The sequence below is a fragment of the Capricornis sumatraensis genome, chromosome 2 (genome assembly GCF_032405125.1).
Source record: "Capricornis sumatraensis isolate serow.1 chromosome 2, serow.2, whole genome shotgun sequence".
Lineage (NCBI taxonomy): Eukaryota > Metazoa > Chordata > Mammalia > Artiodactyla > Bovidae > Capricornis > Capricornis sumatraensis.
The window spans coordinates 50,664,692-50,679,406 of NC_091070.1; the positions used below are offsets into that span (position 1 = coordinate 50,664,692).

Consider the following 14,715-nt stretch of genomic DNA (forward strand, 5'->3'; position numbering starts at 1 on the left):
AAACATAAAGGGGAGCCCACTTTGTGGTCCAGACTGGGAAGGTCAGCTGACCTCTGGTTTTGGAACATAAAGCGTTACTTCTCTGCACAGGAGTCACCTACCCTGCTCCGTTGTGAGCTTGCCAGGAGTCTGGCAATCCAGTCTGGCCAATCAGAACTTGCAATGCCTTGATTATGCACCACCCCACACTCAGCAATTGCTCTGCTGACTTGTGCCTAGACTAGGGCAGCTGTTTCTGATGCAGCATTTTATAGGCAATAAAAATCTCCAGAAAAAAGCAAGATTGCTTAATGAGAGCTCAAATAGTAGGATTATCTCCATCATAGAGTTGTCTGTGGGTGGCAGGGAAAAGGGGACTCGTCTAGGACAGAACCCTGAACCAGATCACCTTGCTCATGTAAGACTTTCATCTCAGGCCTCCTCCTGGGCTTCAGCTCCACCCACCCATGGCCCTCTCCAACTCTAACACTCCTGTTTCTTCCACAGTGCTGCTCTGTTTTGTCCTTCAGGTAAGGGTGAGCCGAGTGATCACGCATCTCTGCAAAGAGAAACTCTCATTGCTTTGCAAAGTGCCTTCCCAGACACACCCTCTCTGACCCTCAAACAGCTTTCCCTCTGTCGATGTTTATAGCCTGAGCTATCTCAATAAAGACCTATGGATATTTATATCTCCAACTTTCATATCTTGAACACCTACTAAGTGCCTTTTGGTATGTGAAGGTCAAGGTGAATAATAGTTCTGGCCTCAGAGTGCTTTTGAGAGACTAAAAGCACAAATCTTTTATGCTTTAAACCTACAGCAAGTTTTATTTTGGAAAAGGAGCTTGCTAAATAATAACTCTCCCATTGGCGGACTCATCTGAGGGGAGATATTTTTGAGTGGAGGTGATTTCTTATGTCCCCGGGTCCTTTCACACTGGCTCCCTCCAGGCTGTCTGGGTGGCGGTTACCCTCCAACTAGCCTCTGGAAAAGAGAAACAGGGCTGGCTCCAGGAACTTTTCCCCTGCCCTGTGTGGTCCCCTCCTTTAAGCCCTGTTTCCAGCTTCCTAGTAAGCTGTACTCTTGCCAGTCTCCAGAATTATGACTGTCTTAGATTTAAAAGCAAAACAAAACAGGTGATGCGTGTGTAAGTCTTCAGGAAGTCACCTGCGCTTTGATGTATTGACATTTTCTTGTTCATATGAGCCCCTGAGGGGCAGTCAGGTGAAGACAGGGCCCTCATAGTTTAGCCAGCAGTCAGAATCCCTCCCAAGCCCACCTTGGCTTAGAGATTCAGGAAAAGTACAACTTTCTTCCTGGAGGCAATGAGAGGAGGGAGGCTTCCAAAAACAAGCTTATCCATAGGTTCTGTGTGGAGTCAAATGGCAACGTGTCATCATCATCATCACTATCACTGCTTTGTTTACAGCTATTTCCATAACCCAGAGGGCCACATTTCAGTGTGGTTACACGGACAGTCACTCTAATCCCCCCAACACACACACTAAATGTCTTCTGTACTCTCCACATGTGTTTCCTTCATCCCTAGGAATCAAGCCCATATGTTCAAAGACGACTTTTGAAATTTTTTCACCTGCCTTCTAAGGCAGAAAAAACCTTTATGAACTTGGTAAAGAAAACCTAGAAAAGTCAAAACATAGAACACAGGCCCTGGAGTTCAAATAAGCTTGGATTTGAATCTGAGACCTACCACTTATTAGCCATGTGACCATAAACTGTTACCTCTCAGTTTCCCCACCAGTGAACTGGAGTAGGACCCATCTCACTGGTTTCTTAGGAGGATCACGTGCATGTAATTACCCATATGACAGCATCTGGCAAGTGTTCAATATGTGTGGTTGTTGCTGCTACAGCAAAGTTAGCCGGGGATAGCAGTAGCCTACCCCCAGAACAAGCCCTCTGCCTGAACTTGCAAATGGATAAGAATCAAAAAGGATGATTTCTTCAGTCAGAGTTTAGGTTGGAGCAAAGGAAATGTTATTCCATTTCTGTGTGTGAGATATACATTGTCTATGCAGAGAAACTACAGAGAATCCATTCAGATGTTGTGACCACTTCAAAATAAACTGAGCCCCTTACCTCAGTGAGAGGCACAGCCCACCAAGGGAGGGCCATTAAAGATATGTCTCTTTTTCAGTCCTAATATTATTGCTATATCCTCTGGACATGGACTTAGGAATTACTAGATATAGAATTAAATCTGCTAAGTATATTATATAAACACATTGACTTTAAAATATACTGAAGCTAACAGTTTATATCAATCTCTTTGGGGTTATTGATTTATGGATAGGCAAAGCCCAGTAGAACAAACTGTGGAACGTTCTGAAAGAGATGGGAGTACCAGACCCCCTTACCTGCCTCCTGAGAAATCTGTATGCAGGTCAAGAAGTGACAGTTAGAACCAAACATGGAAAAGCAGACTGGTTCCAAATAGGAAAAGGAGTACGTCAAGGCTGTATATTGTTACCCTGCTTATTTAACTTCTATACAGAGTACATCATGAGAAACGCTGGGCTGGAAGAAGCACAGCTGGAATCAAGATTGCTGGGAGAAATATCAATAACCTCAGATATGCAGATGACACACCACCCTTATGGCAGAAAGCAAAGAAGAACTAAAGAGCCTCTTGATGAAAGTGAAAGAGGAGAATGAAAAAGTTGGCTTAAACCTCAACATTCAGAAAACTAAGATTATGGCATCCGGTCCCATCACTTCATGGCAATAGATGGGGAAACAATGACAGACTTCATTTTCTTGGGCTCCAAAATCACTGCAGATGGTGACTGCAGCCATGAAATTAAAAGACGCTGGGAAGAAAAGCTATGACTAACCTAGACATTTATTAAAAAGCAGAGACATTACTTTGACAACAAAGGTCCATCTAGTCAAGGGTATGTTTTTTCCAGTAGTCATGTATGGATGTGAGAGTTGGACTATAAAGAAAGCTAAGCACTGAAGAACTGATGCTTTTGAGCTGTGGTGCTGGAGAAGACTCTTGAGAGTGACAGCCAGGAGATCCAACCAGTGCATCCTAAAGGAAATCAGTCCTGAATATTCATTGGAAGGACTGATGCTGAAGCTGAAACTCCAATACTTTGGCCACCTGATGGGAAGAACTGAATCATTTGAAAAGATCCTGATGCTGGGAAAGATTGAAGGCAGCAGGAGAAGGAGACGACAGAGGATGAAATGGTTGGATGGCATCACTGACTCGATGGATACGAGTTTGAGCAAGCTCTGGGAGTTGGTGATGGACAGGGAGGCCTGGTGTGCTGCAGTCCATGGGGTTGCAAAGAGTCAGACATGACTGAGCGACTAAACCGAACTAAAAGCCCAGTAGAGAGAGATGATAGATAGATAGAATGATAGACATATAAATAGACAGAGACGGAAAATAAGCCACTTGAGTACAAGTTTCTTTATAAATTTGAGAAAGCTAAACTTCCTGAAAAGCATCTAATGATGCCATGAGGATTAACAGTCCTCTCTTCCTCCCCACTCTCACACACACACCCCTCAGTGTCCTCACATATGGTTCCTTACCTAGAAGACTGAGTTCTGCCTGCAGTCCCTAGACAAGCTTTTCTTCACAACAGTTCTCCCTGGCCTGCCCTCTGACTTTCTTAATCACCTTGTCTTCTTTGCAGGTGGCCACATCAACCCAGCTGTTTCTTTTGCAATGTGTCTTTTTGGACGGATGAAGTGGTTCAAATTCCCCTTTTATGTGGGGGCCCAGTTCTTGGGAGCCTTTGCAGGGGCTGCAACCCTCTTCGGCGTTTACTATGGTGAGTAGGGGCCCTCAGTCCAGAGATTATGGAGATCTGAGTGTAAGCTGAAATTCAGGATTACTTGGAAGGAAGAGGTGAGATAGAACAGGACACAGTCTGTCATACACTTGACAGGCAGTTCTAAGTGTCCTGAATGAAAGTGAAAGTGTTGGCTGCTCAGTCGTGTCCAACTCTTTGCGACTCCATGGACTGTAACCTGCCAGGCTCCTCTGTCCATGGGATTCTCCAGGCAAGAATACTGGAGTGGGCTGCCATTCCTTTCTCCAGGGGATCTTCCCAGCCCAGGGACTGAATCCGGGTTTCCTGTATTGCAGGTGGATTCTTTGCCATCTGAGCCAGCAGGGAAGCCCTTCTAAGGGTCCTAAGTTCTAGTTAATGGGGCCAACATTATTCTCAGGCACATTCATGAAGCCTCTTAATGAAAATGATCACAACTTCAATGAAGGGGAGAACATAAAGGAATTCTGTCTTTAGAGCCAACCAGTACTACAATGTAAACAATGCCAAAGCAAGCAACAGGCCACTGGCTTCTCCATAGCTTTTTCTGAATTGGCTGGGAGAGAAACCATTGACTTCTCTCAAAGGGAATGATGAGTAAATATTTAGAGAAGGAATTTGGAGCAAAGCCTTTGAGGGAAGGAACAGCAGAGAAACAGGGTGGGTAGGGAACCCCCCATCTCCCTTTTGTCCAATAGCCAGGGCTTCCATTTGGCAGCAGTCCTGGGGGAATCAAAGTTCTGACAATGGAAGACCCAGACTTTAGTTCCATATGAATTAAGTAGCTGAGTCGCTTCAATAAGTCATCTGACCTTATTGGTCTCAGTTTCCTCCTCTGGAAAATGAGAGAATGAACTAGATGACCTCAGAACCCCTTCAAGCTAAAAAATCCTGGGGTTCCATAAAATCAACCGTTACGGTAGTTCCTCCTATCTAACCCAAAGTAAATCTCAATACCTTATAACTCTCAAACTGGAACAATTAGGAAAGTAGAATTTATGAGCCAAGCCTAATAGAGGTGCCTGTGGAAAGGCACCTCTTCCTGCAGACTATCCTAAGAATTCGAGTGTAAGAAAACTAAAGGAGAAACTCACGATGAGACCAGAAACTGGAGAGTCAGCGGCTGGGTCAGGAGAGGCCTGGGGGTCTGGGACAACCTAGACCACACTGGCTATGTCAGGGTCTGCTGTGTCTCTTGCTCTAAGGGCGTCTTCACTGTACTTGATGCCTCAAATGCTGGACTGCTATTAGGGGTTACTGAGAACCCTCTGGGAATCATGGATTCTGCCTAGAGCAGGTCTAAGCTTCACTTTGGCTTTTAGTCAATCTTGCAAATTCCAACAATTCCCCTCAGAGAAAACTGATTCCCGAGACCCACTGAATAAGGATTTGGCTCAAGTGTGGAGAGAACCATCCAGGGCAGCCAGGGCTCTCTTTCTCTGACCCATCACCCTGGGAGCTCTCTGCTGCTGCTAAGTCGCTTCAGTCATGTCCCGACTCTGTGCGACCCCATAGACGGCAGACCACCAGGCTCCCCTGTCCCTGGCAATCCCCAGGCAAGAACACTGGAGTGGGTTGCCATTTCCTTCTCCAATGCATGAAAGTGAAAAGTGAAAGTGAAGTTGCTCAGTCGTGTCCGACTCTTAGCGATCCCAAGGACTTCAGCCTACAAGGCTCCTCCATCCATGGGATTTTCCAGGCAAGAGTACTGGAGTGGGGTGCCATCGCCTTCTCCGCGGGAGCTCTCTGGGCATCTCTAAAACTACCATACTATGAGACGAAAAGAGGCAAATGATATGGATCTGCCAAACTGAAGCTGGCTATTTGTCTGTACTTGCTCAGCACAAGACCTGGCATAAGTCTCCCTCTCTTCTGCCCAGAGGACACTAACGTGCCAGAGCTCTGTCTCCCATAGATGCATTTATGTCTTTTGCTGGTGGAAAACTGCTCATCGTGGGAGAAAACGCAACAGCACACATTTTCGCGACATACCCAGCTCCGTATCTGTCTCTGGTGAATGCATTTGCAGAACAAGTAAGTGTATATGCAACAAGACCCAACTTCAGTGAAAAGACATAATCTAATAAGGAGGATGCATAGGAACATTACAGGCCTATCAGAAAGGAAAGTCTGTGTTTCTAAAGTTGGAGGTCCCTAAGCATAACCCTAGCTTTGCTGACAAATTCTTGTGCTTGCCAAAGTTGAACCACTGAGTTTCCTGCTTCCTCTTTAAAAAGTACCCTTGTTTCACATCAGTTGAAGTTCAGAGAAAAGTGGAGGAGTGGACATTTCAACCCTGTATGGGCAAATGGGGTTTGCTTTGCGAAACTGTCTCATTTGCCCGCATCATGTAAACGTATCAGTTCAGTTCAGTTCAGTGACTCAGTCGTGTCTGACTATTTGCAACCCCGTAAATGCACAGATCTGGAGAAAAGGCGTTTTGTTATCAGTTCAAGAACTGTGGAGTGTGGTAGGCGGGCTGAGGGTCCTCGGTGTCTCCCTATATGTATAGGGTTATCTAGACTCTCTAGGCAGCTAGAAGTGTCTCTCCTTTTTGACAGTTAAACAAGGGGCATCCGAGCATTTGTCCTGTGGCCAATAGCACAACTATTCTGGTCTTAAATCAGTTGTCTGAGTCTCATCCTGATTCTTCTGCTTAGAAGCTCTATGCCCCTGGGCAAGTTTCTTAACCTCTTTCCATCCTCCTTTCCTCAACTGTAAATTGTGAATAAATAGGATTTATCTCACAGATTAGTGTGAGGTTCTAATGAGACAAAGCAATGAAGTACCTGGCACATAATAAGTATCTGGTAAATAGTGGCTGTCATTTAGTTGTTAAAGTAAAATAGTAATACAATTTCCAAATAATAGTTTAGAAATTTTAAAGTAGAGTCTGGGAGAAACACCCACTATACCACACCACTTCAAGATACCTGCTATCACTGTGTAATCCCTTACAACTTGTCTTTTATGTTATTTTCAAGTATAAAACATAATACACATATAATTTTTTACCTAATGTAAGTATTTTTAAATTTTACCACATGTGTGTGCTTAGTTGCTCAGTCGTGTCTGACTTTTGTGATCCCATAGACTGTAGCCCGCCAGGCTCCTCTGTCCACGGGGATTCTCCAGGCAAGGATACTGGAGTGGGTTGTCATTTCCTTCTCCAGTGGATCTTCATGACCCAGAAATCAAACCCGAGTCTCCTGCATTGCAGGCAGATTCTTTACCAACTGAGCCACGAGGGAAGCCTCCATTTTTTTTTTAAATGTTACCACATAGTTTTTGTTTTCTAATTTTTTTTTCTGAAAACATACCTGTTCATTTTCATGTTAACCTAGAACAATATTTCATGTTAACTGAGGTAAATATTAATCATCACATTGTACATACAGATTTCATATTTATTGTTTTTAGTGGCTGTATAATAGACTATAGAATGGGCACTACACAATTGCTTTTGCCCTGTTGATGTGGAATCCAGTTTTCCAGTACTATAAATAATGCTTAAATATGTATTTGCATATTCATTTTATGATTTTTCCATCTTTTAGATTATTTCCAAGGTGTAGTTCTCAAATATGCAACTGGGTCCAATTGAGTGCACACATTTATGGGCTTTTTAAAATACATATTGCTAAATCATTGTTAAATTGCCTTTCAAAAGTATAAAACATGATTAGTTCAACCAGGAAAGCCTGAGAGAACTGATATCATTTCCCTAATATTTGGTATTGCTTGCATTTTTTTCATTACAAATCAGTTTTCCCCACTTATTTGTTTTTCAAATCTCTTTTTCTTTTATGAACTGTCTTTGCATTTCCTTTGCCCATGTATCTACTGACGTCTCATATCGTTTTTCTCACCAATTTGAATGAGCCCCTTTGTTCATTTCTCCAGCCTGCAGCTTGCCCTCTATTTACCTGGTAGTAGCTTAACAGGTCAGTGCAGTTGAGATACAGTCTCTAGAGTTAAACTCTCTGCATCCACACCTGATTGCCACTGACTGTGTCACCTCAGGCAGGTAACTAGTCTGTAAAGGAGAGAGATATTAGCACTCATGTCTAGGACTGCCAATAAGAAGAAAAGGCTCTGACACAGTGCTCAGCCAGTGTTATGTTGCTTATTACTAGGTTTGGTTTTTAACAGTAGGGGGTGCATTTTGAGGTGGGCCAGTGGGAAGAACATAAGCTGAACCCCTCGTACATTTTCTCCTTACCCAGGTAGCAGCCACCATGTTCCTCCTCATTGTCATCTTTGCCTTTTTTGACTCGAGAAACTTGGCAGTCCCCAGAGGCCTAGAGCCTGTTGTCATTGGCTTCCTGATTGTCACCATCGCCTCCTCTCTGGGAATGAACAGTGGCTGTGCCATGAATCCAGCTCGAGACCTGAGTCCCAGACTTTTCACCGCTTTGGCAGGCTGGGGGTTTGAGGTGTTCACGTAAGTAACAAAATGGTCGGGGAAGAGGAAGGAAGATTCATGCTGCGCCTCAATGGGGAGGACTGGGCTTCGACCTGGAGATCCAAGAGAGCGCAGATGGGAGGGTGAGGGTAAGAGCACCCTCGTCCTAAGTGGAACGTATCACTGGTGATTTATGATATGTGTGTGTGTGCAAATCAGAGAGAGAGAAGGGGGAGGGAGACAGAGACAGACAGAGAGCAATCATGGGCCCTATTCTAATCACCACCACTGGCAGCACTGGAGCCACTACAGAGGAAGCGTTGTGAGGACAGGGGCCTTAACCGCGTGTTCACCGCTTTGTCTGCAGTGACTGAAATAGGGTCCAGCACATAGAAACCTCAGTGAGCGCCACTGAACAAAAGGATGGGTAAATGTTCTGTGCCACATATGTTCTAGGAGATGAAGGAGACAACAAGAATCAAGCAGCATTCCCTGTCTTTTTTGTTTCTTTTGTGGTGTCGGGTCTCAGTTGCGGCACATGGGATTTTCACCACGTCATGCAGAATACTTTGTTGCGGTGCACAGACTCTCCCATTGTGGTATGCAGGCGTAGTTGCTCCGTGGCATTTGGGATCTTAGTTCCCTGACCAGGGATTGAACACATGTCCCCTGCATTACCAGGCAGATTGTTAACCACTGGACTATCAGGAAAGTCCCCAACATACCCTATCTTTAAGGAACAAACAATACAATGAATTTTCTAGAGTAGTGGTTCTCAGCCAGTGGCAATTTTGCCCCCAAGGATGTTTGGCAATGCATGTTGACACTTTGGGTTGTCACAGCTGGGCATGGTGGGGGCAGAACTTGTCACCAGTATCTAGTGGGTAGAGTCCAACGGAGGATACTGCTAAGCATCTTACAGTACGTAGGACAGATCCCCACAAACAAAAATGCTGAGTGCCACAGTTGAGGAGCTCTGTTCCAGAATGACCATACTAGAGCATGAAAAGGTGGAAAAAAATGTTCACAGCTAGGAGGGATCCTTCGTATTCTTTCAATGGACCACTGAGAACATGTTAAAGGTCTCCTTATTTCCAAAGCCCAGAATTAACCCATGAGTTTCCTTTAATTCCAATTGCCTGAGGTTCACTCCAGGAGACTACTGTCCTCACCTCACCACCAAGACATCTCTGTGAGCTTCACATAGACCCCTAAAACAAAGATGTGCCAGAGTGATCTGGCCTCGCTTTGAGCCGTGCTTGGTGATTCACCCAAAACTCTAAGCGTGATGGTGGTTCTAAAACAGGTCTTGCTTGTTCTCTTTGCTTTGTTGAACTTTTGGTAGAGGATTATCAGCCAAATAGCTAGGAGCCCACATCTGTGATGCTGAAATCACCTAATGCCAAACTCTGAGCACCGCATCCCTTAGGATCAGGACTTTCCCCCTCATGCATGCATTCATTCATCCATGCAGCTTCCTAATTCCTTATTCAAGGCCCAGTGCTAAAGATGCCCTTTACTGTTGCTGCCCTTCACTGCTTCGTTTATGTTCTGTTTCAGAGGGTGAGCATAGCCTCTTACACAGGTTGAAGCTGTCAAATGACTAACGCCAGGAGTTGAGAGAAGATTTGCAGCTTCAGATTTAGGAACTATGGGAGTAGAAGTAGGGGCATTTTATAGTATTTGGACATGTTCAGCCAGGGACAGAGAGGCTATTTCAAGCAGAGAGGCATTTGTATCTAAAGACAGCATATCAAAATGACACATGATCTAGTCTAGTTGGAAGGCTGTATGAAGAAACTTGGAAGGGCAATCGTTTCAGATCATAGAGGACTAGATTTCTAGAACAAGACTCTGGGATTTTTGTTCCTCTCTTTTCTATAGATTATAGGGAGAAGCAAAGGATTTAGGGCAAAAGTTTGATGTGTTTAGAACTTCAATTTACCAAAAATTAATCTGACATCATTATATAAAAGAAATCAAAAAGGAGTAGAAGGGGCAGATACCAGTTATGAGATAGCTAGGCTGGCTGATAATCCTCTACCAAAAGTTCAAAAGAAAATCTTTGAGCGGTAACAGGACTCTGAAGGGTCCCTAGAGTTCCGTCCTTTCAGGGTTTTCCACCCAAGACAAGCATCTCAGGAGATTTCCTAGTTTGAATCCACATCCAGGATCTCAGATGAAACCTAGACTGCCTTATTCTCAGACCCTCATTTGCCCCTGTATGGCAAGAAGTGAGGATGAGAGGGGAGGAGGTTCCCCAGGGTCTGACAAGGGTAAGACAGATCCCAGCTTACTCTTGCTTTCCCTTAAGTACTAGGATGTAAAAGGGCTTCTCTGATGGCTCTGATGGTAAAGAATCTGCCTGCAATGAGGGAGACCGGGGTTCCATCCCTGGGTCAGGAAGATCCCCTGGAGAAAGGAATGGCTACCCACTCCAGTATTCTTGGGCTTCCTTGGTGGCTTAGATGGTAAAGAAACTGCCTGCAATGCAGGAGACCTGGGTCTGATCCCTGGGTCAAAAGGATACTCTGGAGAAGAAAATGGGAACACTCTCTGGTATTCTTGTCTGGAGAATCCCATGGACAGAGGAGCCTAGTGGGCTACAGTCCATGGGGTTGCAAAGAGTCAGACAAGACTGAGCAACTCACACACACACACACACACACACACACATTAGGATGTAAGCACGTGGTCTTCACTAATTCACATTAAAGTGTTAATAGCTTAATAGGTGAAGGATCTCAGGGGTATTGTTAATTTTAAAAATAACTTAGCCAAAGAAATGAATCCTTGATGATAGTACCTTATGCAACTGAGACAGTTTTATGGTATCCCCTCAAATCATAGCACCCCAATGACCTTGTTTACCTGTAAGGCCAGGCAGGAAGCCACATCAAATCTCCTCCATTTAAGCCTTGTGACCTTAGCACAAAATATCCAGTTCAAGAGGGTCCAGACAGTGAAAGAAGGACATGCATGCTGGCAGGTATCTTGGCCCCTAATCTGTTAAATGACAGTGAGAGATTCACCACAAATCAGTGCTGGAAAAAAAGGAAGTGATGGACCAAATAAGGTGGTTAAACTCACTCCATGTGCTGAAGAGAGCTTCCCCAGTGGCTCAGTGGTAAAGAATCCGCCTGCCAAGCAGGAGATATGAGTTCGATCCCTGGGTCAGGAAGATCCCCTGGAGAAGGTAACTGCAACCCACTCCAGTATTCTTGCCTGGGAAATCCCATGGACAGAGGAGGCTGGTGGGCTACATCCCAGGGGCCTCGCAGAGTCGGACACGACTGATTAAACAGCAGCATGTGCTGAAGAGAAGGTGCCTCTCACAGCAAATTCTTTTCATAGAAAATGTGGAGGCACAGGATAAGGGTCTGTGAGAAGAGTGAGTGCAACGTCCTCTTTCCTGCACAGCAAGAGTGCCATCTGGTGGCCACTGTGCTCAGTCTCAGCGCTCTTCCCTGGAGCCTGCATTTATGATCTAAGATTCAGGAACTAAGAGAGTGCTTGCACGATACGGATTAGGACAGGACCGCGGTATAGATGGAAGTATGAAGCTCAGAGATGGCGAGGCTTGCTCAAAGGCCTTCTGTAATCCTGAGATCCCAGGTGGCTCAGTGGTAAAGAACCTGTCTGCCAGTGCAGGAAACATGGGAGACTTGGTTTTGATGCTTGGGTTGGAAAGATCCTCTGGAGGAGAAAACGGTAGCCCACTCCACTGGAGCAGAGAATCCCATGGACAGAGGAGCCTGGCGACTACAGTCTGTAGAGTCATAAAGAGTCGGACACAACTGGGCACACACGCGCGCGCGCGCGCACACACACACACACACACACACACACACACACACACACACACAGAGCAATGTGCTAAGTGCTCTAAACCCAGGACACTCCTGAGATTAGAACTAGGTCTCATGGATTCTAGAATAGGCCCCTCTTTATTATTTTTAAATAGTTTTATTAAAGATATTATATTAAATAATATAATATTTCCTTTATTATTCTAATAAAAGTTAGAAGCAAACAGTTCCACGGAAATACATACAGTTATTAAAAATAAAATTGTAAATAGCAGCCATGAATATGCCCCCCAAATAAAACACTGTGAAATTCCTATGCAGAGTTGTGCTCCTCTTGTTTCCTCCACCTCCTCTGCATTACCCTGAACTTTTTGTTCATAATTATCCTCCTTTTAAAAAGTTTTATCTCAAATGCACATATCCTTAAGCAACTACACAACTATACTATATAGTTTTACTTGCTTCAGAGCACTCATGGTCCTTTCTACTGAATTATCTGAATGGATTTTCTGTCCCCGAAAGAGATGGGTGACAATTCACAGAGACACCTGATTTCTCCCAGAACTAGACCTCCAATAGAGTGTACTGACACTGAGAACTTCTGGAGGGGAGAGGGAATTCTTATCAGAAAATACATCTGAGTAAGCTGTGACCTCAAAATATAAGTATGGAATTAAATTATATTTAGTATTTAATTCATATATCTACCTTTGAGTTTTTAATTCATTCATTGACAAATGTATCCTGACTGTTTATCTTGTGATTGCCCTCATCCACCAATCACGTCCAGGAATCTCTCCACATCCCCCTTCCATTCACAATCCCCAGGACTCGCCACTTCAGTATGAAGGAAAGGCCACTCCTGAATAATTGACCTGAACTTGCCCTAGATGCCCTCAACTGTTGCCACGGGTTCAGGGGCTATGTTTTCTGAAAGGGAAATAAATGGGACATTTCTCTCACAGGTATTAATAGAACAATGGAATTGGTCAACTGAAATCAGTATCCTACTAAATAGTACCTTTAAGCAATTAACACAGACATTTTTCTGGCATCCCCTCAATCATAGGATGCAAATGACCTTGCTTACCAGTAAGGCCAGGCAGGGAACCTGCTCCTCCCTTTAAGCCCGGCACATCCAACTCAAGAGGGTCAGGCCAGTGAAAGGATACTGGTTACCAAGCTACCATGAGTGCCATCCTACTTAGCTCTTGCTGATTGAAAAAGAGCCATGGGAAGGAGAACAACTAGCTGGTTAGTGAGTAACTGGCAGTGATCCTAGAAGGAAGGCCAAGTGATGTGTCACTTATTTCTTTGTTTGCTTTCAGAGCTGGGAATAACTTCTGGTGGATCCCTGTAGTGGGCCCCTTGGTTGGTGCTGCTGCTGGAGGCCTCGTCTATTTTCTTCTCATTGAAATCCACCACCCAGATTTGAACCCAGACTTGGAGGCAGAGCAGCCAGAGGAAAAACCAGAGAAATACGAACTGAATGCAATCATGTAATAGCGTGCTCAGGTCTGGGTCTACAGTTGGCTACCTACTGGGCTTTACCTTTCACAAAGCATCTTCACACACATTATCTAATTGAATCCTCCTAGTGACCATCTGGGGTAAATATCAAGCTGCTCATCTTTCAAATAAGAAAACAAAATCTTAGGGAAGCTGAGTCGCCTAAGGTCCCATGGAAAGTTGAACATCATTGAATGCATCCTATACATATCAGATTAATAACTGCACAGAAAGTTTGACCAGCTCCTCCTGGCTTGCCAGAAGCAGGATTGGCAGCTGCCAGAATTTGCACACAGCCTGGGCAACATTCTTCTGGATCCTAAGTTATAAAGACTGCCACGGTTTGATTTTAATCCCAAAAACACTACAAAGGGAAGAGGTAGCCCCAGATTTTTCATCTGCTGAAGAACATTATCAGAGGTGACTAAGGGTGACCCTTCCTAGGCCACCCTTAGTCTTGCCAAGTCTTGATCTTCCTGACCATCCCAGCATTGTACATTCTAGGAATTTCCTCTTGGTCAGGCTCCTCCCTGTCACTGTAGTCAAGAGTCGGTGAATTAGGGAACTCTGCTCAATGTTATGAGGCAGTCTGAATGAGAGGGGAGTTTGGGGGAGAATGGATCCATGTGCATGTATGGCTGAGTCCCTTTTCTGTCCATCTGAAATGAAACCGTCACTGCACTGTCAATCGACCATACTCCAATATAAAATTAAAAGTGTAAAAAAAAGTGTCTGTGAATTACAAGCATGAGAAATTCTTCTACAGCAAGTGATACACTTCAGTCAAACTGTTATAAAGCTCAGAATTCCCAGACTATCCAGTTTCTCAACTGTTTTGTAATGATAACAGAACAACAAAAAGCGTATGTGAAATGTCTCCAGGGGGCTTTAATAGACAGTAATAGACCGACATATGGAACTTCTTCTTGCTCTGAAACTACTGGTATTTCCTATTTGAAATAAATTTAGAGTGACATGTTTGTTTGGAGTTTTTATGAGTAATAAGATTGTGAAGCCCAGTTAGTTCAGAGGTTGTCTGACCTATCTACAAACAAAGGTCTCTGGGGAACTTCTAAAAAAACAACTTGGTAAACATCTTGGTGATTATGAATGGGTGTAGCCAGTGTGGAGAACATTGGCTTGGTTAAAGTACATGGGTTTCCTTGAGAAACATGTCTAGTGGTGTCCAAGTAATTCCTGGTA

The 14,715-nt window shown here is 44.2% G+C and overlaps 1 protein-coding gene across 2 annotated transcripts in view; it reads left to right on the top strand.

Moving 5' to 3' along the window:
- AQP9 (aquaporin 9) overlaps positions 1-14,473 on the top strand; it is a 51,135-nt gene extending 36,662 nt beyond the window's left edge. Inside the window, exons 3-6 of one of the 2 annotated variants that reach the window (XM_068963813.1) lie at positions 3,652-3,789; positions 5,705-5,823; positions 8,016-8,233; positions 13,332-14,473. In XM_068963813.1, the coding sequence (XP_068819914.1) occupies positions 3,652-3,789; positions 5,705-5,823; positions 8,016-8,233; positions 13,332-13,506 (650 nt within the window). In that variant the 3' untranslated portion in view covers positions 13,507-14,473. The remainder of the gene's footprint in view (positions 1-3,651; positions 3,790-5,704; positions 5,824-8,015; positions 8,234-13,331) is intronic. The other variant, XM_068963814.1, reaches the window with a different exon arrangement.
- The last annotated feature ends 242 nt before the right edge of the window (positions 14,474-14,715 follow it).